Below are 25,794 nucleotides of genomic sequence, written 5' to 3' on the forward strand. Positions count from 1 at the left end.
AATGAACATGATGATACTCACACAATGACCTTTCCATCCTAGGGAAACTCAGACTATTTAGCTACCTGACATTTACCTTGCTATAAGTTATAGTTTTGTGTGAATAAGACCCATTCTACCAGAAGGGATAATTATGGAATTTATGTGAACACATATGACATATAGAAGACTGATTGCCCAGATAATGTGACTATTAATGAAGACACACATAGAAGGTGAGGGTTTAGGGTTGAAATAATGTTCTAGTGATATCTTATGGCATTAGTCACAAGGGAGCTTCACCAGTGTCTCAGGAAGAACTTTCAAGTATCACTGTGGTTTCCCTGGAAAACAGTGGAAGATCATTATAAACATCTATATCAACTTGCACAAGACAGATGGAGAAGGGAGGCACAGATCTTCTTATTTCACAGATTCAAGAGGAGTCTTTCAATCTGTCATTCCACCTTGGATATAAATAGGCATCACATTTTATTAACTGGCACTTACTCATACTACTTCAATAACCCACATACCTCCCCAGAGAAGGCTTGTCCATTGAGGAGGTGCTCTGACCCTTGGCTATCCTCACTCCCAAAGTGTAGCCGGATCTCCTCCAGCCGATGGCTGTATGTCATTGGCCCTCCTGATATGTTGACCAAGTGCTCCTTGTCCAGACGCAAGGACACATGTCTTCCAGTGTTGTACATGGTTCCACTGACCTGCAAGACAATGGGCAACAGGTAAAAAAAGGCTCTTCTTCCATTTCTAAGTTTCTCACTCAACTCAGCATGGTGTTTAGACCAATCCCTTCTGTTTCTTTTGGATAGCAAGACACTAAGCTAAGTCCACATACAGAGTAGGAAGTGACAGGCTTCCCAGAGGGCATTCCTGTCTTACATGGCCCCTATGGTACTTTCTGTGAGGCATAAGCCACATTGTCAATTAGGAATCTGAGGTAGAAATTCAAAGGAGACCTCCTCAACTGTGACTAATATTTTGGCCACTGCACCTTATAAAGAATTAACTTGGCTTCTTACCATAAATATTTGGAATGGAAAGATGCTTCAAAAGTTAAAATCTCAGGTATGAGAAATTGAAGAAAGCAATTAGTAAGGATGAGATGTTACAAAGACCAAGAGAGAGATGAGGAAGATAAAATGAGTAAACAGGAGCAAACTCTACAGGGAGACTGAGGCTTAGGTCTGAAGTCTCAAACATCCAGTCTGGAGTGTCTTGTTTAGGTCCTTCTCTTACCCTGTACAGAGTCAGAGTGTTGATCTGTCCTTGCAACTCATGGCCTCAATGTTGAGTTAAAGAGTTTCATACAAGTTTCTCATCTCACAGATTCTTATTCCATGTTGCTTCAGCCCATGCAAGCTGCTAATCTTACTACTTACTGTCTCTTTTCCTTCTTTCCTCTTTAACTTGATGCTCACTTTCATTTTCTTGACTATGACTTTAGTGCCTCTCAACACTTGATTCTAAAACACTGAATCCTACCTGGAACTTCATTGCCTTGGTCTCCTGGGTCAACCTAGCTCTAGGAGCAGACTGAAAGTTTAAAGGAAACTTTGAATGGGTCTGGATGATATGCTTCTGGGCTACTGGTTGCTGAGCTACTTGGATTTTCTACCCATTTACTCTGACTTCTTTGGGTTCAGCCCTAGGGACTTTTTAAGGGATTCACATAACTTCTGATAACTTCATTAGAAAGGTTTTTCATATATTTGCTCTATAGCATTAGCCTTACCTGCCCCTACAGTTCCCGAACACCAGTCCTGTGAATGATTCGTTATTTTAGTTCTACAGATTTCTCATTGTGGCAGAGACAGCAGTGCTCATTAAATATTTCACTGACTTATTAATACACCATCTTGCTATAAGGTAGAGCTCATGTGACTGATGTTGGCCATGGTCTGTGAGGGGCCATGACGAGTGTAATTTCCAGGCTGAAACAGTGAAACACTTATGCACAATTCTCCAGTCTCTTTCTTCACCTGATGTATCAATCAAGGGGGCAATATGGAAATATGTAAGTGTGGTACAGCTACAAGATGGAACCTGTGTCAGCCTGGGTCCTTGGCAGATTATTGGCAGATTGCAAAAAATGGTTAGAATTCTTCCTCTCCCTGTAATTACTCTACTTACAATGTGACCTTGTAGCTACTCACATCAAGATAGGAGTTTTCTCTTTCACCCCTTGAATTTGGACAGGTCTTGTCACTTGTTGGATACAATATTCTAATTCAAAGAGCAGGCTTTCAGAGACCTTGCATGTGTCTGTACTCCTTTTCAGAAACTTGAGACCAACATACAAACAAGCCTGGGATAGCCTGTTAGAGCATGACACCAGAGTGAGGAGAACCATCCCAGTAGAAGCCATTTTAGACTGGCCATACTATGACTGATCCAACAGTTGACTGGCTTAGTCTGGCCTAAACCAGAAGAATTTTCCACAGACCATAGCTTTCTATACCCTGTGGAGCTAAAACAACAATTGGCTGTTTACAGTACCTAAGCTTTGAGATTTGTTATAGAGCAAAATATAACTGACATATATTAAGCTAATCATCCTCTCTGTCCTGTGAGTCTGGAACTATCAACAAAAACTCTGGACAGTCTAGAGTAGCTGAACTAGAAAGTCACTTGGGTCTCAGATAGCCAGTCTGCTGGTCAGCTAGAAAGTCTTACCAAAGTAAGAGAAGGCAGCAGATATGCCAACAGTGGCAGAGGAAACTATGCAGAGACAGAGAATTGGAGATAATATCTACTTTACCTTCAGAAATCCCTTGCACATCTTTGTTCCAGTTCCTTCATGAGGCCCAGGCTGCACTTCCTCTGATACTTTATATCTTACAAAGGGATTTATTTTTTTTTTAAGTTGTCTATTCCCTGAACCAAATGATCCATATCAAAGACTCTACTTCTTTTTCCAATCTCAAATAAATGTATATTTAATCAGTGTTACAAAATGAGAGGTTGCCTTCTTTCCTTGTCTCAGTTCAAGGCTTTCTTTGCATTGAAATGGTAGAGATAGATTTGTGTTTGACACTGCTTTAATCTTTAAGCAAAATTTATTTTTTTTCTACTTATTAAGATAATACATAGGAATTATACATAAGTAGGAAGATACAGAACAGCTCAAGGAAAAAAAAATTCAGTCACAATTCCACAGCTAACCAATAATCAACACTAATATTTTGGTATATACCTCTTCATGCTCATAACCATATAGGCCCATATTTTAATGAAATCATTTTATATATGTAATAAATTATTTTCACATGGATTTCTATATATGTAAATATATTAAAATGTATATATCTAATATATTATATACTATCATGTATAATAGTTTAATATATTTATTACATATCATTTTATACTGATATATAGCAAACATATATTAGTTTTAGTCACTTGAATATTTTGAGGTTATTAACCATTCTGCTGCAATATCACTTTGAAATGGTTTCATAATATTCCACTGTAAAAATATATAACTTACTGTTGAATCTTTACAGCCCCTTCACCTTTTCACTATTGCTAAAAATATTGCAGTGTGGTTACCAGTGGGGAGAGGGAAGGAGGGGGAAGCAATATAGGAGTAAAAGAATAAAGGGATTAATATGGGATTATTTGAAATCATTTGTGTGAAAATTGTGCAGCACTGTAATTGGATCTTTGATTCAACAACAACAACAAAATACTGCAATGAACATCCTTATGGAAAAACATTTTTACTAGTTCAGAGATATTTCATTATGCAAACTCTGGGTTAGACGGTGTACACATTACAGTGCTTATTGTCTATTGCCAAATCCATATGCTGTCAAAAGTGGATCCCACAAAGCAGAACTGGATCTCAAATTCTCTTCAAATGACCTTAATTCAACTAGCAACATTCATGATGTACCTATAGTATGCAAGCTGTATACAGGAGCTACTTCAAATTATTAGAGGATATGTGCTCTATTCAAACAAACAAGTATATTTGACTTCCCTGCACTTCTAAAAATCATCTCAGTGTGTTTGTCGAACTTTCCTAAGAAACTTATTGCCCACTGAAGCAAAGCAGAGACCATGTCCTATGTTTGTCTGCACTTTCCAAGTACTTAGAAAACACCCTGATACAAAGTAGAGACAAGAATAAAGGGCTCTTGAGTCAAAAGATTCCTAATATGCCTCTTGGTTACTTGGGTAGTTCAGTTAATTTCTTGAAGCTTCAGTTTCCTTAATAGTAAAATAGAGACAAGAGAATTTCTCCTATGAAAATGAGGGATAAAAAAGTATAAGACATGTAGAATGAATACCAAAATGATAGAAATAAACTCTTCAGTAATTACTTCAAATGTAAGTGGATTCCACTTATATGAGGTACCTAGAATAGTCACATCATGAAAATAGAAAGAAGAATTATGGTTACCAGGGGTTGGGGAGGAGGGACAGAGAAGAATAGACGTTATTGCTTAATGGGCAAAGAGTTATGCCCATTGAGATGGGTAAGACAAAAAGAGTTCTAAAAAAAAAAAAAAAAAGAGTTCTAGAGGTGAATGGAGGTTGTACTTAATACTGCTGAATGTACAAGTTAAGGTTAAGATGTGGTTTTAAGATATGTGTTAAGATGTGGTTTTAATATATGTATTAAGATGTGGTTAAGATGTGATTTTTATACATAAAAAAACTGGGAAAAATTCCTTCATGAGTTTGTTGTGAGATTTAATACATGTAATGATCAAACATTTTAATTCTTTTCTTTCCTTACTTTTGACAGTGGGTGTCTAGCTGATGTGAAGGGACCTGATGTCGAGAGACTGTAGCCCAATGGAATATAGTGCCACTTTCTAAAAGTCACAATGAAGAACTTTTATTGACTTCCACATTGTGATGATTCAGTTGCCTCTCATTTTGGATTTTAAAGCTTCGGATACGGGAAATATCCAAGATCATTTTGAAGGCCACAAAGCAAACTTCAAACCAGGATAACCAGGAATAAACTAGTGTTCCTTCTAGTTCTTCCACTCCATACTTCCAGACTCCTCCTACTTCCAAGGCTCTATCTTTATTCATTCCTCTGTCTATGTTCTAGGATCTGGGGACGGTGTGGTGAGTGAAACCAGGAATGGTCCCTGCCCTCAAGAAACTCACAATATCCATTATTATAGAGACCAGAGTGAGGGAAGGAAGTTATGGGGAATCCATCTGAAATTCTACCATTTGCTTATGTATTCTAACAATTAGAGACAGCACCTCCATTCCCCAATCCTTCCCCCAGACACTGAGAAAAACAAACAAACAAACAAGCAAATACAAAATTGTGTAGCCAAGGTAATGGTGTGTTGCACTTTAATTTAAAAAATAAAGGCTTGACAACATTATATATGATATCTAATAGCACATCTGCACTGTAGTAATTAACATTGCAGCAGTGTCTTCTTACCTGCAATGCTAATTTACAGTGTTCCCAGTGAACTACTTTGATGCACAGCATGTTGGAAAAAAGTTGTATTATGCAGACCAGGAAACTGAGTTCAGACCATTCAGGATATAAGTTGAAGCTGCAGGAGATATCCAGGTTGCCTCTGGCTGCCTCACAGTTCTCCTTTTCATTTTATTTTAATTCACTACAAAATGAGATGAGAGATGTGATGCCCATTTTGTAAGTGAGAGAAGTAAGTGTGGTTGGTGAATGCTCAATGCTTTATCTCCTGATTCCAAATCCAATGATCTTGATATGAGCAAATGCTCACATTGTAAAGTTGGCTGTTCTAAGATGGCAGATACAGTGTTTTGTAGCAGTTCACAATTAACCAGGGCCTCTTATTAATGGACTCATTTCCTCTTTCATTCTGCTGACATTGCAGCATTAGAAGGAAAAAAAAATTCAGCCAAATATTTTTAAGGGGTTTTTCATTCTTTGAAAATGAGCAACAATCCTCTTTATAACACTTGGCATCTTGGTTTGACTCCTTAATTGGTGTCAGATATGGTTCTAAGTACAGGCTTCCTGGATGGCTCAATAGTAAAGAATCCACCTGCAATACAAGAGATGCAGGAGACTTGGGTTTGATCTCTGGGTCAGGAAGATCCCCTGGAAGAGGAAATGGCACCCCTCTACAGTACTCTTGCATGGGAAATTCCATGAACAGAGGGACCTGGTGAGCTGCATACAGTCCATGGGGTTGTAAAGAGTTGGACATGACTGAGCAGGCATGTACACACACATGGTGCTAAGTACTAAATCTGAGCTTAATTAATCTTCACAATTTCTCCATCACCAAATCCAGTGTGGTACTTAGATCTGTGCTGTTTGCTTCCTTTTGGATGGGAAGCTATGGGGCCAAGCCTGCATAGAGTGGAGGCCTTCCACAGGCATACCTGTTCTCCTTGACCTCTGTGGCTTTTTCGTGTCTTGAGGCAAAGAGAACAAGGGAGCCAGAGCTTGATCCCACATGTCTCTGGCCTATACTTTTAACCAATGGGAACTATTAGATCACACAACTGATTACAAAACAATGCATTCTTCAAATACGGATTGATAGAATAGGAAACCCATAGTGGTTCAGAGTTCATAATGTCTGGGTTTATTTATTATATTAGGGTTCTCCAGAGAAACAGAATCAATACAATGTGGAAAGAGATTTATTTTAAATAATTGGCTCATGTGATTATGGAGGCTAGTGAATCCAAAATCTGAAAGGTGTACTGGCAGGCTAGAGATCCCAGAAGTAACTGACAATGTAGTTCAGGTCCTAAGGCCAATTACTGTGGCATTCCTTCTAGCCTGGGGAGGCCAGTCTTTTTGTTCTACTCAGATTTTCAACTGATGCAATGAGGCCCAGCCAAATTATGAGGGGAAGTCTGCTTTATTCAAAGCCCACTGACTTAAAAACTTATATCATACAAAACTACCGCCACAGAAACATCCAAAATAGTGTTTGGCCAAATATCCAGGCAGCATAACTCAGACAATTTAACTCATAGGGATGGGGAAGGAGGTGGAAGGAGGATTCAGGATGGGGAATACATGTACACCCACGGCAGATTCAAGTCAATGTATGGCAAAACCAATACAATGTTGTAAAGTAAAATAAATAAATTAATTTTAAAAAAGAAAACAATAAAAAGTAATGTGTCATGAAAAAAAAAATAACTATCATATTTATCTTCAAATCCCATTTAATTTCTTTACTACATCTTCCTTAAATAGCTCCTAAGCAGCTGTGCTGATACCACACATACAGGGTGATATATGTCATATAATAGCATGTATTTTCTGTGGGCTCCCCTGGTGGCTCAGCAGTAAAGAATCAGCCTGCAACGCAGCGGCCACAGGAGATGCGATTTGATCCGTGGATTGGAAAGATCCCCTGAAGGCGGGCATGACAACCCACTCCATATTCTTGCCTGGAGAACCTCATGGGCAGAGGAGCCTAGGGGTCTACAGTCCATAAGGTCACAAAGAATCTGAAGTGACTTAGCATGCATGCACACATAATTTCTGTATTATATAGTTTAAAAAGTCAACTATACTAAAGTTGTTATCCAAACATCAGTCATATGGGAGGAGAGCCAGTTTGTAATAATGTATGTTTGAATTACAGAACAATTAAAAAGAAACAAGTTATTAATAACTTTTAAAGTAAATTGATTTTAATAAATTGGTTATATACACAACAATAGGTTTATCTCTGAGTTTGCATGGGATATCAGAGATGATTCTGCTCAAGTCCTTCAGGTTGTCAATCTCCCTATTATCAGATTGTGGAAAAAAGAGGAAGTCAATCTTTTTTAAAAGACCTAATTCACAAAATAAATATATTGACACTCTTTTGGCTTAATGGAGATAGCACTTGTATGGTTGATGTCTACTGTGGACAGCTAAGCTTGAGTGAATCTCACCTTCAGAAACTACAAAACACCCAATAAACAGTTACTTGTTTGGTGTGTTACAAAGCTTATGTGACATTTCTATTCTATTCTATTTCTATTCCCTCTCAAGGCAGTCTGAAATCTCCTCTAAATACTCAGAAATAATTCCCCACAGCATTCATGGAAAAGCAACACTACAAATAGAGTATAGAACAGGAAACAGATTTCCAGCTGTGTAAAAGGGAAAGACTGTCATCTGATGAACAAAGGTTGATTCTTAGCACAGATGGATGGGAGAGTCAGGGTAGAGGACACAAAAGAATTTTGAGAACTAATTATGTTTCACATGCCATGTCACATTTTGGATCATAAAATAGGTACAAGTAAAAGCTAATGACTATTCAAGGTTATGTGAGGAGCAAGAGAGGATGCTTCCACTCAAAAGACTTTCTGAGCAAAAGCTCATGTTCTTCCCACCGTCTTAGACAACAGCTTCAAAGCTACCATAGAGATACTGCACTCCATTTCTCAGTGACCCTGTAAACTTTAGAATTTAAATATTTTATTGTTGTTCAGTTGCTCAGTCATGTCCTAGCCTGCGACCCCATGGTCTGCAGCACTTCACACTTCCCTGTCCTTCACCATCTCCTACAGCTTGCTCAAACTAATGTCCTTTGAATCAGTGATGCCATCCAACCATCTCATCCTCTGTCGTCTCATTCTCTTCCTGCCTTTGATCTTTCCCAGTAGCTAACTTTCTACTGAGTAGCTCTTCACATCAGGTGGCCAATATTAAAGTTTCAGCTTCAGCGTCAGTACTTCCAATGAATTCAGGAATGATTTCCATTAGGATTGACTGGTTTGATCTCCTTGCAGCTCAAGGGACTCTCAAGAGTCTTCTCCAGCACCACAGTTCAAAAACATCAATTCTTTGGTGCTCAGCCCTCAGTCCAACTCTCACATCCACACATGCCTACTGGAAAAAACAAAGCTTTGACTAGACAGACATTTTTCAGCAAAATAATGTCTCTGATTTTTAATATGCTAAGTTTGTCATAGCTTTTCTTCCCAGGAGTAAACATATTTTAATTTAATGTCTACAGTCAACATCTGCAGTGAATTTGGAGCCCAAGAAAATAAAGTTTGTTACTGCTTCCCTTGTTTCCCAATCTATTTGCCATGAAGTGATGGAACTAGATGTTATTATCGTAATTTTTTGAATGTTAAATTTTAAACTAGCTTTTTCACTCTCCTCTTTCACCTTCATCAAGAGGCTCTTTACTACCTCTTCACTTTCTGCCATAAGGCTGTTGGCATCTGCAAGTCTGAGGTTACTGATATTTCTCCTGGAAATCATGATTCCAGCTTGTGCTTTATCCACCCCAGGATTTCACAAGATGTAATCTGCATATATGTTAAATAAGCAGGGTGACCATATACAGCCTTGTCATAATCCTTTCCCAATTTTGAACTAGCCTATCATTCCATGCCTGGTTCTAACTATCATTTCTTGACCTGCATACAGATTTCTCATGAGGCAGGTAACTTGATCTAGTATTCCCATCTCTTTCAGAATTTTCCATAGGTTGTTGTGATCTACACAGTCAAAGGCTTTAGCATAGTCAATGAAGCAGATGTAGATGTTTCCTGGAATTCTCTTCTATTTCTATGAGCCAACAGAAGTTGGCAATTTAATCTCTGGTTCCTCTGCCTTTTCTAAATCCAGCTTGAACATCTGGAAGTTCTTGGTTCACATAATGTTGAAGCCTAGCTTGGAGAAATTTAAGCATTACTTTATTAGTAAAGTAGCAGCACTACTAGTAGTAGTAGCACTACTTTACTAGTAAAGAACATTATTTTACTAGTGTGAAATAAGTGCCCTTTGTGTGGTAGTTTGAACATTTTTGTCTTTGCCTTTCCTTCGGATTGGAATGAAATTTGACCTTTAACAGTCCTATGGCCGCTGTTGAGTTTTTGAAATTTGCTGGCATATTGAGTGTAACACTTAACAGCATCATCTTTTAGGATTTGAAATAGCTTAGCTGGAACTCCATCATCTCCACTAGCTTTGTTCATAGTGATGCTTCCTAAGGCCCACTTGACTTTGCACTCCAGGGTGTTTGGCTCTAGGTGGGTGATCACACCATTGTGATCATTAAGATATCTTTTTTGTATATTTCTTCTCTGTATTCTTGCCACCTCTTCTTAATATCTTCTACTTCTGTTTGGTCCATACTGTTTCTGTCCTTTATTGTGCCAATCTTTGCATGAAATATTCCCTTGGTATCTTCAGTATTCTTGAAGTGATCTCTAGTCTTTCCCATTCTAGTGTATATCTCTATTTCTTTGCACTGATCACTGAGGACTTTCTTATTTCTCTGTGTTATTCTTTGGAACTCTGCATTCAGATGGGTATATCTTTCCTTTCCTCGTTTGCCTTTAACGTCTCTTCTTTTCTCAGCTATTTGTAAGGCCTCCTCAGAAAATCATTTTGCCTTTTTGCATTTCTTTTTCTTAGGAATGATTTTGATCACCATCTCCTGTACAATGTTATGAACCTCCATCCATAGTTCTTGCAGGCATTCTATCAGGTCTAATCCCTTGAATCTATTTGCCACTTACACTGTAGAATTTTAATAATAGTCTCAATTTATTTTTCCATATAGAAACCCTTCTCACCCCTACCAGAAGTGCTGGTACTCTTTCCTTTAGGATTCTTTCTTCTCTAGCAGGTTGTCTTTTTTTTTTTTTTTTCAATTATTTTTATTAGTTGGAGACTAATTACTTTGCAACATTGCAGTGGATTTTGTCATACATTGACATGATTCAGCCATGGAGTTACATATATTCCCCATCCCGATCCCCCCTCCCCCCCCCCCCCCCCCCCCCGCACCCGATTCCCCTGGGTCCTCTCAGTGCACCTGGCCCGAGAACCTGTCTCATGCATCCCACCTGGGTCGGTGGTCTCTTTCACCATAGATAATATACATGTTGTTCTCTTGAAACATCCCACCCTCACCTTCTCCCACAGAGTTCAAAAGTCTGTTCTGTACATCTGTGTCTCTTTTTCTGTTTTGCACATAGGGTTATCATTACCATCTTTCTAAATTCCATATATATGTGTTAGTATGCTGTCATGTTCTTTATCTTTCTGGCTTACTTCACTCTGTATAATGGGCTCCAGTTTCATCCATCTCATTAGAACTGATTCAAATGAATTCTTTTTAATGACTGAATAACATTCCATGGTGTATATGTACCACAGCTTCCTTATCCATTCTTCTGTTGATGGGCATCTAGGTTGCTTCCATGTCCTGGCTATTATAAATAGTGCTGCGATGAACATTGGGGTGCACATGTCTCTTTCAGATCTGGTTTCCTCAGTGTGTATGCCCAGAAGTGGGATTGCTGGGTCACATGGCAGTTCTATTTCCAGTTTTTTAAGAAATGTCCACACTGTTCTCCATAGTGGATGTACTAGTTTGCATTCTCACCAACAGTGTAAGAGGGTTCCCTTTTCTCCACACCCTCTCCAGCATTTATTGCTTGTAGACTTTTGGATAGCAGCCATCCTGACTGGCGTGTAATGGTACCTCATTGTGGTTTTGGTTTGCATTTCTCTGATAATGAGTGATGTTGAGCATCTTGTCATGTGTTTGTTAGCCATCTGTATGTCTTCTTTGGAGAAATGTCTGTTTAGTTCTTTGGCACATTTTTTGATTGGGTCATTTATTTTTTTGGAATTCAGCTTCAGGAGTTGCTTGTATATTTTTGTGATTAATCCTTTGTCTGTTGCTTCATTTGCTATTATTTTCTCCCAATCTGAGGGCTGTCTTTTCACCTTACTTATAGTTTCCTTTGTTGTGCAAAAGATTTTAAGTTTCATTAGGTCCCATTTGTTTATTTTTGCTTTTATTTCCAATATTCTGGGAGGTGGGTCATAGAGGATCCTGCTGTGATTCATGTAGGAGAGTGTTTTGCCTATGTTCTCCTCTAGGAGTTTTATAGTTTCTGGTCTTAAATTTAGATCTTTAACCCATTTTGAGTTTATTTTTGTGTATGGTGTTAGAAAGTGTTCTAGTTTCATTCTTTTACAAGTGGTTGACAAGTTTTCCCACTTGTTAAAGAGGTTGTCTTTTTTCCATTGTATATCCTTGCCTCTTTTGTTGAAGATAAGGTGTCCATAGGTTCGTGGATTTATCTCTGGGCTTTCTATTCTGTTCCATTGATCTATATTTCTGTCTTTGTGCCAGTACCACACTGTCTTGATGACTGTGGTTTTGTAGTAGAGTCTGAAGTCAGGCAGGTTGATTCCTCCAGTTCCATTCTTCTTTCTCAAGATTACTTTGGCTATTCGAGGTTTTCTGTATTTCCATACAAATTGAGAAATTATTTGTTCTAGTTCTGTGAAAAATACCATTGGTAGCTTACTAGGGGTTGCATTGAATCTATAGATTGCTTTGGGTAGAATAGCCATTTTGACAATATTGATTCTTCCAATCCATGAACACGGTATGTTTCTCCATCTGTTTGTGTCCTCTTTGATTTCTTTCATCAGTGTTTTATAGTTTTCTATGTATAGGTCTTTTGTTTCTTTAGGTAGATATACTCCTAAGTATTTTATTCTTTTTGTTGCAATGGTGAATGGTATTGTTTCCTTAATTTCTCTTTCTGTTTTCTCATTGGTAGTATATAGGAATGCAAGGGATTTCTGCGTGTTAATTTTATATCCTGCAACTTTACTATATTCATTGATTAGCTCTAGTAATTTTCTGGTAGAGTCTTTAGGGTTTTCTATGTAGAGGATCATGTCATCTGCAAACAGTGAGAGTTTCACTTCTTCTTTTCCTATCTGGATTCCTTTTACTTCTTTTTCTGCTCTGATTGCTGTGGCCAAAACTTCCAAAAGTATGTTGAATAGGAGTGGTGAGAGTGGGCACCCTTGTCTTGTTCCTGATTTCAGGGGAAATGCTTTCAATTTTTCACCATTGAGGGTGATGCTTGCTGTGGGTTTGTCATATATGGCTTTTATTATGTTGAGATATGTTCCTTCTATTCCTGCTTTCTGGAGAGTTTTAATCACAAATGAGTGTTGAATTTTGTCAAAGGCTTTCTCTGCATCTATTGAGAGTATCATATGGTTTTTATCTTTCAATTTGTTAATGTGGTGTATTACATTGATTGATTTGTGGATATTAAAGAATCCTTGCATTCCTGGGATAAAGCCCACTTGGTCATGGTGTATGATTTTTTTAATATGTTGTTGGATTCTCTTTGCTAGGATTTTGTTAGGGATTTTTGCATCTATGTTCATCAGTGATATTGGCCTGTAGTTTTCTTTTTTTGTGGCATCTTTGTCTGATTTTGGAATTAAGGTGATGTTGGCCTCATAGAATGAGTTTGGAAGTTTACCTTCTTCTGCAATTTTCTGGAAGAGTTTGAGTAAGATAGGTGTTAACTCTTCTTTAAATTTTTGGTAGAATTCAGCTGTGAAGCCATCAGGTCCTGGGCTTTTGTTTGCTGGCAGATTTCTGATTATGATTTTGATTTCCTTGCTTGTGATGGCTCTGTTAAGATCTTCTATTTCTTCCTGGTTCAGTTTTGGAAAGTTATACTTTTCTAAGAATTTGTCCATTTCTTCCAAATTGTCCATTTTATTGGCATAGAGCTGCTGGTAGTAGTCTCATATGATCCTTTGTATTTCAGTGTTGTCTGTTGTGATCTCTCCATTTTCATTTCTAATTTTGTTAATTTGGTTTTTCTCTGTTTCTTAATGAGTCTTGCTAATGGTTTGTCAATTTTGTTTATTTTTTCAAAAAACCAGCTTTTAGCTTTGTTGATTTTTGCTATGGTCTCTTTAGTTTCTTTTGCATTTATTTCTGCCCTAATTTTAAAGATTTCTTTCCTTCTACTAACCCTGGGGTTCTTCATTTCTTCCTGCTCTAATTGCTTTAGGTGTAGAGTTAGGTTATTTATTTGGCTTTTTTCTTGTTTCTTGATGTAAGCCTGTAATGCTACGCTTTTACAGTGTCCCATAGGTTTTGGGTTGTTGTGTTTTCATTTTCATTCATTTCTATGCATATTTTTATTTCTTTTTTGATTTCTTCTATGACTTGTTGGTTATTCAGAAGGGTGTTATTTAGCCTCCATATGTTTGAATTTTTAACAATTTTTTTTCCTGTAATTGAGATCTAATCTTACTGCACTGTGATCAGAAAAGATAACTGGAATGATTTCAATTTTTTTGAATTTTCTACCAGATTTGTGGCCCAGGATGTGATCTATTCTGGAGAAGGTTCCATGTGCACTTGAGAAAAAGGTGTAGTTGATTGTTTTGGGGTGAAATGTCCTATAGATATCAATTAGGTCTAGCTGGTCCATTGTGTCATTTAAAGTTTGTGTTTCCTTATTAAGTTTCTGTTTAGTTGATCTATCCATAGTTGTGAGTGGGGTGTTAAAGTCTCCCACTATTACTGTGTTACTATTAATTTACTCTTTCATACTCGTTAGCATTTGCCTTATGTATTGCGGTGCTCCTATGTTAGGTGCATATATATTTATAATTGTTATATCCTCTTCTTGCATTGATCCTTTGATCATTAAGTAGTGTCCTTCTTTGTCTCTTTTCACATCCTTTATTTGAAAGTCTATTTTATCTGATATGAGTATTGCGACTCCTGCTTTCTTTTGTTCTCCGTTTGCGTGAAATATTTTTTTCCAACCCTTCACTTTTAGTCTGTATGTGTCTCGTGTTTTGAGGTGGGTCTCTTGTAGACAGCATATATAGGGGTCTTGTTTTTGTATCCATTCAGCCAATCTTTGTCTTTTGGTTGGGGCATTCAACCCATTTACATTTAAGGTAATTATTGATAGGTGTGGTCCCGTTGCCATTTACTTTGTTGTTTTGGGTTCACGTTTATACAACCTTTCTAACAGGTTGTCTTTTACTGTAATTTGACTGAATACTCTGGACTGAGGAATGTAACCCTAACATCCACGACAGTATCAGTGATCATGTTGTGTGCCAGGGCTTGACTTACAGTCTACACTTAATTCCGTGCTGCCCATGTGAGGAAGACCTTAAGATCCATGTTACACAAGGAGGAGATGGAGGCTCAAGGCAATACATGACTCTATCTAAAGCTGTATGTTTAGGAAACTGGCAGAGTCAGAATGCTGCCCTGGCTTGTCTGATTCCAAATTATACAGCTCCTAAAAGAGAAAATGTCAGGAGTTGGCAGAAAGACTGTTTGGGAAATCATTTAGTTCACAAGTAGCTGCTGGGATTGGAGATAAACTCTTAAAATCCAAATATGATTCCCCACAGATGTGAGAGGTTGGGTTTAATTTTTTTTGGCTGAGCCTGGCCTAAATATCCTTGGGGATTTCTTGACCATCCAGGCAGCAGGAGAAACCTCTGTACCCACTTGCTGGTTGTTAAGAAATGGATTCATACCTCATTATCCTAGTGTTGGCTTTATCGACTGGATGGTCAAACTCATAATGTTGGCTCAGTGCCTACAGGGATTAGCGAAGAAGTTCCTACAATCATGTCATGTAATCAGGTATCATTTCTTTGGAACTGAGGTTTCCTATGATGTGCCTCTGATTGCTCTGCTGAGGTATGTAATAGACCTTTGAATGTAATTAGTGAGCCTAAGAAATTTAAGAACATCACTTAGTCCAGTTTCCTACTGAGTAGCTCAAGATACCAAAGAGTTGATTTGTAAAGGCTGAATTCATGAAGCTGATAGGTTTATTGTTCATATAGACACTCTGGAGGCATCCATGGAAGAATAAACGATGTGGCAGAAACAACTGGAGTCAAAGTATTGGCCTCACTACAGTGTACATATACACAGATTGGCAAAATAGGTGGATTTTAGAGTGAGAGGGGCTTCGGAAATAATCAAGCCCAACCTTTCACTCAATAAACCTGGAAAGTGGGACACAGAGAGGTTGAGAGACTTATGTAAGATTGTATAACAACTAAGTGGCAGACCCAAGACTAGAAATCAACCAGTTAACTCTGCTTCTTGCTCTGTGCAGCACATCACCCCTTCCTCTTATTCTTTTATTTGCCCTTTAAATTGTTTCACACTGAGGATACACTAGAATATGGACTCAGAAATGTCAGAGCACTGAGAAGTATATACACAACTACCACAGTCAATAGAAAAAAAAAAAAAATAGAAAAAAAAAAGCAGCCTGACACCTGGACATATCATTTACATATCACTCATCTGGATATAGAGCGCCTCTCAGTGGTTGTTCAAATGTTTTGTGCCATGACTTTAGAGCACTGAGTAGAAATGAAGGGGGTTAGATGCTGAGAGGTGAGATGAAGATAAACGATATGTAGTATTAGAAGCAGGCGTTTTTACAATGTACCTTTGAAAGAAAGAGAAGATAAATAGTTGGAGCTTGCGAGTTGGAGTAGTTAGAAAGGGAGTTACTAAGATGTGGGTAAAAAGAAAAAGGAGCTGGACTAGAATGATCAGCTTTGAGTTGGCATAGATGGAGCTGCACAGGCAGGTTAAAGGACAATCTCACCCACCACTCTTAACCCTGAAGAGAGGATAGAGGTTTTATTCCCTAGGAATACTAGTTTACTTGTCTCTCTGTAGCCCATCCATCTAAGTCACTCTGCTCTTCCTATATGAAGAAACTGAAAGTTTGGCGTCAATATTGAAAAACTAGATGCAATGTTCAAATATGCTTCTTACAATTATACTAATCCTATTATTATTATAAAGATAAAAATATAACCTACGTATGGTAACCCTGAGTCATCAAATCACAGATGATATCTTTCAATTTGAATACTTCAGGGTTTCTAGGCTGCAGTAAAGCATCCCTTAACATGATTGGTTCTGGTGGTAATGACAGGAGGAATTAGGAGTACTGTGAAAGATGCTGCCTGACCTGCAAAGGTATAGGCTATGTATAGAGAATGTCCTTTGTCTTCCATCTCTCTTAAAGGGACTGTAGGCAAGTAGCTGGCATTAGGCTTGGCATGTTCTTGCCTTACATAGTTGTTGGCACTGAAGCCTTTCCCCTATGCCCCAGGTTTGCCCAGTATCTGACCAGGGAGGGGGAAGTAGAAAGATGTGTCTGGAATGAGTTTTTCCACTATAACCCTCGTATATAGATTTTCAGGCATGAGTCCTATATATTTCTTTTTGTTCCATTGCTGTCAACTAATGATTTTATTAATTTAATGTTATTTGAATGATTTAATTTTATGAATAAAATTTAATTTTGATAATTTTACTTCTGTATCTTATGAACATTTTAAACCCTTACACAAAATCTGAAGGTAGTGTGATCTTCCCATTTTCCAGATGAGGAAATTGAAACACAGAAGATTATATTACTTGCTCAGTTACATTACAGCTAGTGGGCTAAAGAGTCAGGTATTGGATGCAGACTGCCTGATTTAAAGGTTGGTCTCTTTCTCGTCCACTCTGCTTCTCCTAGCCCTTAAAAAGCCAGCCTCATCTGTATCACTGTGGTTCAGTTTTGGGTGAAGGATTAGTTCTCCAATTCTCTTAGTTAGACTAGAACTCTAAATCAGCCTGCTAGGCATTTGAATGCCTAGAGAATTCTTGCCAAGCATCTCAGTTGTATCAAACTTTTGGGATTCTCTAGAGAGTGACCAATTGTACAGAATAATCGGAATCAAGGTGGTATCAGCTGATTGACCAGCAGTGCTGCCCTCGTGGAAATATTTGCTCATCTGCTCCTTTTGATGAAGGTGAAAGAATAGAGTTAAAAAGCTGGCCTAAAACTGAACATTCAAAAAACTAAGATCAAAAAACCAAAACTAAAACCAAACCAAAACAAAACAACAACAACAAAAAATACCTAAGATCATGGCATTCAGTTCCATCACTTCATGGCAAATAGATAGGGAAACAATGGAAACAATGATAGATTTTATTTTCTTGGGCTCTAAAATCACTGCAGATGGTGACTGTAGCCACAATTGAAAGATTCTTGCTCCTTGGAAGAAAAGTTATGACAAATCTAAACAGTGTATTAAAAAGCAAAGACATCACTTTGCTTACAAAGGTCCATATAGTCAAAGATGTGGGTTTTCCAATAGTCATGTACAAGTGTGAGAGTTGGACCATAAAGAAGGCTGAACACTGAAGAATGGTTGCTTTTGAACTATGGTGCTGGAGAAGACTCTTGAGCGTCCCTTGGACTGCAAGGAGATCAAACCAGTTAATCATAAAAGAATCAGCTCTGAATATTCATTGCAAGGACTGATGCTGAAGCAGAAACTCCATTTCTTTGGCCACCTGGTGCGAAGAGCTGACTCATTTGAAAAAACCCTGATGTTGGTAAAGATTGAAGGATTGAAGGCAGGGAGAAAAGGGGACAACAGAGGATGAGATGGTTGAATGCATCACTGACTCAAAGGACATGAGTTTAAGCTAACTCCAAGATATAGTGAAGGACAGGGAAGCCTGGCATGCTGCAGTTCATGGGGTCGCAAAGAGTCGGACACGACTGAGTGACTGAACTGGACTGAACTGAATGACTGAACAACAACTACTTCTTTTGGGGTTTGTGTGGTAGCTCAAATTAAGATTAGGTTGAGTACATGCCTATAAATAGAAATAATTTTTGGTAGGGAGGGGAATAATATAGACATGTTTCTCTGTATTTACCTTTCATACTTCCTGTTGTATCCCTAGTACCTCAATACTGCTTGCTTTTTATTTATTGTGATTTATTGTGAAGTGGACAAGATGATATTCTGAGCATATCTGGATGCTGCTCAGGTCCACCCTCAGATTAACCCAAAATGTCTGCGGTGGGACTCAGGAAACTGCCATCTTCTTCTTCCAGATTGCCCTTAATGTTCATTTTAAGCAAGCCAGACATATTCAGTACTGGTGGGTGTGCACAGTAGTATACTATAAGTTTCTTTATCTTTTCCCTATTCTTTATGTTTCAAGGAGTTTCTTTGATAATTATAAAGATGATAGCAAATTCAACACCCATGTATGATAAAAAAAAAAAAAATGCTCCAGAAAATGGGCATAGAAGGAGCCTACTGAAACATAATAAAGGTCATATATAATAAACCCACAGCAAACATTATTCTCAAAAGTGAAAAATTGAAAGTATTTCCTCTAAGACCAGGAACAAGACAAGGGCACCATTCTTGCCACTATACAATATAGTTTTGGAAGTCCTAGCCATGACAATGAGAGAAGACTCTCACTGTTTGCAGATAACATGATACAATACACAGAAAAAAATCTAAAGATGCCACCAAGAAAATTAAAAGAGCTATTCAGTGAACTTAGTAAAGTCATAGGATATAAAATTAATACACAGAAATCACTTGGATTCCTATACAATAATAACAAAATATCAGGAAGAGAAATTAAGGAAAGGATCCCATTCACCACTGAAAGAAAAAGAATAAAATACTTAAGAATAAACCTACCTAAGGAGACAAAGACCTGTATGCAGACATTTCCAACACTGATGAAAGAAATCAAAGACAGCACAAACAGATGGAGAGATATAGCATGTTCTTGGATAGGAAGAATCAGTACTGTGACAATGACTATACTACCCAAAGCAATCTGTAGGTTCAATGCAATCCCTATCAATTTTCCAATGACATTTTTCACAGAACTAGAACAACAAACAAAATTTACAATTCGTATGGAAACATAAAATACCTTGAATAGTCAAAGCAAACCTGAGAAAGAAAAACAGCTGGAAGAGTCAACCTTTCTGACTTCAGACTATACTAAAAAGCTACAATAATCGAGACAGTATAGTACTGTCACAAAACCATACATATATATATCAGTGGAACAAGATAGAAAGACCAGAGATAAACCACGCACTTATGGGCACCTTATATTTGACAAAGGAGGTAAGAAAGTACAATGGAGAAAAGACAAGTTCTTCAATAAATGGTGCTGGGAAGCTGGACTTAAATTAGAACACTTCCTAACAGTATTGCTGGTGCTGCTAAGTCGCTACAGTCATGTCCAACTCTGTGCAACCCTACGGACAGCAGCCCACCAGGCTCCTCTGTCTACAGGTTCCTCTAGGCAAGAATACTGGAGTGGGTGGCCATTTCCTTCTCCGTCCTAACAGTATAAACAGAAATAAATTCAAAATGGATTAAATACATAAACGTAAGAACAGAAACTATAAAACTCTTAGAGGAAAATATAGGCTTAAGAAATTTTGACATAAATCATAGCAAGATCCTCTTTGATGCACATTATAGACTAGTGGGAATAAAAACAGTAATAAGTAAATGGGACCTAATTAAACTTAAAAGCTTTTTCAAAGCAAAGGAAACTATGAACAAGATGAAAAGAAAGCCTTCATGATGGGAGAAGATAATTGCAAACAAAGCAACTGATAAAGGATTAATTTTCAAAATATGCAAGCAGCTCATGCAGCTCAATGTCAGAAAAACAAAATCCAATCAAAATACGGGCAGAAGACCTAAACAGACATTTCTCTAAAGAAGACATCTGTAATGGCCAACAAACACATCAAAGGATGCTCAACATTGCTCATTATTCAGTTCAGTTCAGTTCAGTTCAGTTGCTCAGTCATGTCCGACTCTTTGCAACCCCATGAATCGCAGCACACCAGGCCTTCCTGTCCATGACCAACTCCCGGAGTTTACTCAAACTCATGTCTATCAGTGATACCATCCAGCCATCTCATCCTCTGTCGTCCCCTTCTCCTCCTACCCTCAGTCCCTCCCAGCATCAGGGTCTTTTCCAATGAGTCAACTCTTCGCATCAGGTGGCCAAAGTGCTGGAGTTTCATTTTCAGCATCAGTCTTTCCAATGAACACCCAGGACTGATCGCCTTTAGGATGGACTGGTTGGATCTCCTTGCAGTCAAAGGGACTCTCAAGAGTCTTCTCCAACATCATCCAAAAGCATCAATTTTTTGGCGCTCAGCTTTCTTAACAGTCCAACTCTCACATCCATACATGACCACTTAGAGAAATGCAAATCAAAACTACAATGAGGTATCATTTCATACCTGTCTGAATGTCCATGAGCAAAAAATCTAAAAACAATAAATGCTGGAGAGGGTGTGGGGCAAAGGGAACCCTCTTGCACTGTTGATGGGAATGTAAATTGATATATCCACTATGGAAGAAAAAACTAGAAATAAAACAACAGTGCCATGACGTATTGAGTCATTTCAGCCATGTCCAACTCTGTGTGACCCTATGGGTTATAGCCTGTTAGGCTCCTCTGCCCATGGGATTCTTCAGGCAATAATACTGGAGTGGGTTGCCATGCTCTTCTACAAGGAATCTTCCCGACCCAGGGATTGAACCCACATCTCTTAAGTCTCCTGCATTGGCAGGCCTTTTCTTTACCAGTATGACCCAGCAATCCCACTACAGGGCATATACCTTGAGAAAACTATAATTAAGCAATTAAATATATATTATATTAAAAAAAAAGACATATGTACCCAAATATTCATTACAGCACTATTTACAATAGCTAGGATGTAGAAGCAACATAGATGTCCATTGTCAAATGAATGGATAATGAAGTGGTACATATATGCTACAGAATATTACTCAGCTGCAAAAAGAATGAAGTTGAGTCAGTTGAACTGAGGTGGCCAAGCCTAGAGCCCATTATACACAGTGAAGTAAGTCAGAAAGAGAAAAACAAATATCATATATTAAGCATATATATGGAATATAGAAAAATAGTACTGATAAACCTATTTGCAGGGCAGGAATAGAGACACAGACATAGAGAATGGACTTGTGGACACAGTAGTGGAAGAATAAGGTGAGATGAATTCAGAGAGTAGCTTTGAAATATATACATTAACACGTGTAAAATAGATTGCTGGTGAGAAGTTGCTATATAATAACATAGGGAGCCGAGCCTTGTGTTCTGTGATGACCGAGAGAGGTGAGATGAGGGAATGGGAGGGAGGCTCATGAGGGCGGGAATAGATGTATACTTGTAGCTGATTCACATTGTTGTATGGCAGAAAACAACCCAACATTATAAAGCGATTACTCTCCAGTTAAAAATAAAAATTAAAAAAAGATAATTCCAAGAAAGACAATAGTATAAAATCTCTTTCTAAATACATATTGACTCATTTTCAGGACACCATTTATCCTTACACTGTGAAAATTCAAGGTCAGTCCACCTTAGGTAACATACTAAAACTTGTCTTAGAAAAGTATTTCTAGCTTAATGTCACTTAATTCAATCTCTGATTTACAAGGCTTTAGGCAAGTAACTCTCCATCTCCAGTTATTTGGTGTCCAAAGAGAAAAATATCTTCTAAGAAGAGCTTGGTGGGACACAATGGCACATAGGCACCAAAAGAGCAGACAGATCACCTTCCTAACATTCTTCCACATGGGTGTCCTGGGTCCCACTGGTTGGGTTAGAATCCTTGATGTCAGTTTTTCAAAGAAATTAAAAATAGCAAATGTTTGGAGAGTGTTTAGAGAATAAGTCCTTTGGTTCATTCCTCATGCCACTGTATGCAAGATAAGTATTTAACATTTATCTCTCACCATGTTCTTGACCCTATGGACTCTTGTTTATCAAGAGCTGCTACCCTCTAGGACATACTCAAATGCCCACAGTGATCAGTGGGCAACATAAATAAGTGAGGTAGGTGAGGTGTGATGGAAATGGTGGGAGCAATTGGGGACAGTGTCCTGGGTATCTCTGGAAGGGTATACAAGATAAATCAGGTGATGCTTGCCTCAGGGGGAAGACAATGGGGATCAAGGAAAGGAAAGGCAGAGGACACAAAATTCACTTTGCATTCTTGTGCTCTTTGGTATTGTTTTAAATTTAAAAGTAAACAAAATGTTTTTTAAATTGAAATAAGATACACTTTGGACAATCACATCAAATGCTAAATCATGGATGAGGTACAATGATGACAATGTGGACCCAAGAGCTAGTCTAGAGTAGCTGCCCATAGAAATAGAAAACAAAGTTACATTTGCAATCTTAAATTTTCTAGTAGTGAAAAGTTACATGTAAAAAGAAAAAAAAAACAGTAAAATTAAGAAAGTATTTTGTTTAATCCAATATATCCAAAATATTACTTCAACCTGCAACCTATACAAAAGTATTAATGAGATGTTTGACTTTCATAATGTCTTTGAAATTCAGTATGTACTTTACGTTCAAAGAACATCAATTCAGACTTGCCACATTTCAGGTATGCAATAGCCACATGTGACTGCCTTATTGGACAGGGTAGCCTAGTCAGTCTTCTTTTCCAACCTGTTCTTTCTCATAGTTTCCTATTAAGGACTGAGCAAACTGGGAAGCTATTGGAGATGCTAGACTCAGGAGCACTAAACACCCTAGGAATAAATTAGGAGTATGGTATTAGTAAGTTTTATCTGCTTTCCACCTGCATACACAGTTCACTATCTGTTCAGGTTTTTCTTTTCCTCTCCCCTTATTTTTTTAGTGATTCATATAGTAAAGTTTAGGGAGCAACCATGCATGAAAGTAGACAAATGATCATCACCTGGGCTGGTGTTTAGAGCCTACTGTCCTTGAAACTCAGATATGCATGGCCTAGCACTATTCACTAAGGATGTACAATGTCCTGTTATCTAAATTATAAACCTTTTAATATTTCTCCTAAGAAGTTGGCTGAATCTGAAAATCATGAAATAAAATGAAAAGATAAATTACATAAAAGTGGGAAACCTTTTTCTCACAGGTATATTGGTGAATACAAATGGGAGAATTCCCAAGTGCTGCTATCCCACTGCTTCTTCTCCTCCCAGGAATAGACAGCCTATGTTTCATACATGGAAGTCATTTATTCTGTATTAATTAAAGCTCTCTGTCTTGTCAGTTAACAACTGTGCATTTGGGATTTCATATTGTCCAGTTTTTATGTGCTTTGCAATTTTCAGTGGCTCTGCAACCGTAATGAACATTTCCTGTGCTATGGAAGGAAGACTTAAGGTCTTTGGCTGATAAATAAATATAACCCACAAGCGAAATTCAAGGACGACAGACACAATCAAATATTTTCTTGGATTCATACTGCTGTCATTGACTGCTGCAGCCCCTAAAAAGTGAGGGGTGACTCTGAGAAAAGACACCAATTTCTAGAAACAGCATGGGTCCTTTCTGGAAACAGGCAGTCAAGAAAGTTACATTTTCTGACTAGAGGTCACATCTAGATCTACGGTGATGAATATATCAGCATCACTCTCATCTGTCAAGCCTGTGTGTCTATTGCTGTGCATGCATTAACAACTTGATCTTTGCTGCTGCCCTGAGAGACAGATATTTTTTATTATCACCATTTTGATGAAGAAATTGAGGCTCAGTGAGGGCAAATATGTCACAGAGCTGTGAGTGTCAGAGATGGTAAATGTGAAATGCATGTGGACTGCATACACTGGCTTTGAGGAGGGAGAGATGACTTCTATTCAGGAGTGCCAGTGATGTTTCCTAGAGGAGATGTTACTGAAACGAGCCTTGGGGATGAGCCTTGTGGATGTCCAGACATACTTAGGATAGCAGAGACATGGGGATGGGAAAATATAAAAGATGCAAAGGGGAATGGAAGAAGGAACTAGTATTCCTAGAGTGACTGAGACAGGAGCAAGGGTAGGATGACATGGGGAACCTGCGACCGGGGAGTGGCGGACTCCTAGCTAATGCTTTACACAGATCATCTCCTTTTCCTGTTTGCAAAATCTGTGAGGTTCTCTCTGTTACAGATAAGAAAAACTAGGCTCAGAGATGTTCAGGGATTTGTTGAGGCTGCACAGCCAGCGAGCAAAGAAGGAAGGATTTGAGTGCATATCCGTCCCACTCTTTCCACTATACTGTGAAATTATGTTAGAAAAGTACACTTTTCTTTAAAAAAAAATAATTTCCTGCTGGCATGTCCTGTTCTACTATACTGATTCTTCTGATTTGCCACATTTCTGTATCTCTCTGTCCTCTGTAATGCTTATCATTATACCAACCGCCATTGCCATCCCTGTCAACCCTCTTCTCCCTCTTCCCTAGTCTTTGACTAATAGGAATAAATCTAAAAATCACCAGTTAGTAAAAGCCCAAAATAAATGGTTAAGTGGCTGACAGTACCTGCTAGAATCTCACCTTAGGGATGAGAAGATAAATACTGCAAAAATAAAAATATCTCAGAAATACATGGCTCAATTTTATGCAACTGATACTCTATTTCATGGCTCCAAAGCATCATTTAGATGAGCTTATTTGGATCCTTAATATAGTAAAATGCCTACTGAAGGAATGCTGTGCAGTGTGTGTGCTGTGAGGGTGAAGATTCTTTGTAATGTATCCTAAAATTCTCTCTCTGGGTATTCAGGATGAGAAATCAAATAGTACCTTTCAATTTCATCCATGGCAAAAGTAGTGAATGGCTCAAAAGTAATTTGTACAATTGATGTAGCTGATAGTAGAAGAGCATATTCACAGATGAGTTTGAGCAAATTAAAGGCAATGCTATGTTTTCTATAGGGAGAAGACCATCTTAAACCCAGAGGGCCAAAAAGAAATCATCCAATTCTTTCCCACATGCCTTCCCTGTTCTGCTTCTATCATCCTACCCACTGAAAACTTATGCAGATTTATTTTTAATGAGGTGCTCTCAGAGCACCTTTCTGTTACGCAATCCCCTACTGGTGGCTCAGAAGGTAAAGGATCTGCCTATAATGAGGGAGACTGGGGTTTGATCAGTCTCTGGGTTGGGAAGATTCCCTGGAGAGGGGAATGGCTACCCACTCCAGTATTTTTGCCTAAAGAAATCCATGGACAGAGGAGCCTGTCAAGCCACAGTCCATGGGACTGCACAGAGTCAGACACGACTCAGTGACTAAAATACCTCTTTTAAAAAGAACCTGTAATATGGCGAAACCTC

General features: G+C 38.2%; 1 protein-coding gene across 3 annotated transcripts in view; it reads right to left on the bottom strand.

The window, feature by feature from the left end:
- Positions 1-25,794, bottom strand: part of CA10 (carbonic anhydrase 10) — an 821,067-nt gene that overhangs the window by 162,915 nt on the left and 632,358 nt on the right. For all 3 annotated transcript variants that reach the window (XM_043902702.1, XM_043902703.1, XM_043902704.1), the window contains exon 4: positions 516-701. In XM_043902702.1, the coding sequence (XP_043758637.1) occupies positions 516-701 (186 nt within the window). The remainder of the gene's footprint in view (positions 1-515; positions 702-25,794) is intronic.

This window comes from Cervus elaphus, chromosome 5 (genome assembly GCF_910594005.1).
Source record: "Cervus elaphus chromosome 5, mCerEla1.1, whole genome shotgun sequence".
Lineage (NCBI taxonomy): Eukaryota > Metazoa > Chordata > Mammalia > Artiodactyla > Cervidae > Cervus > Cervus elaphus.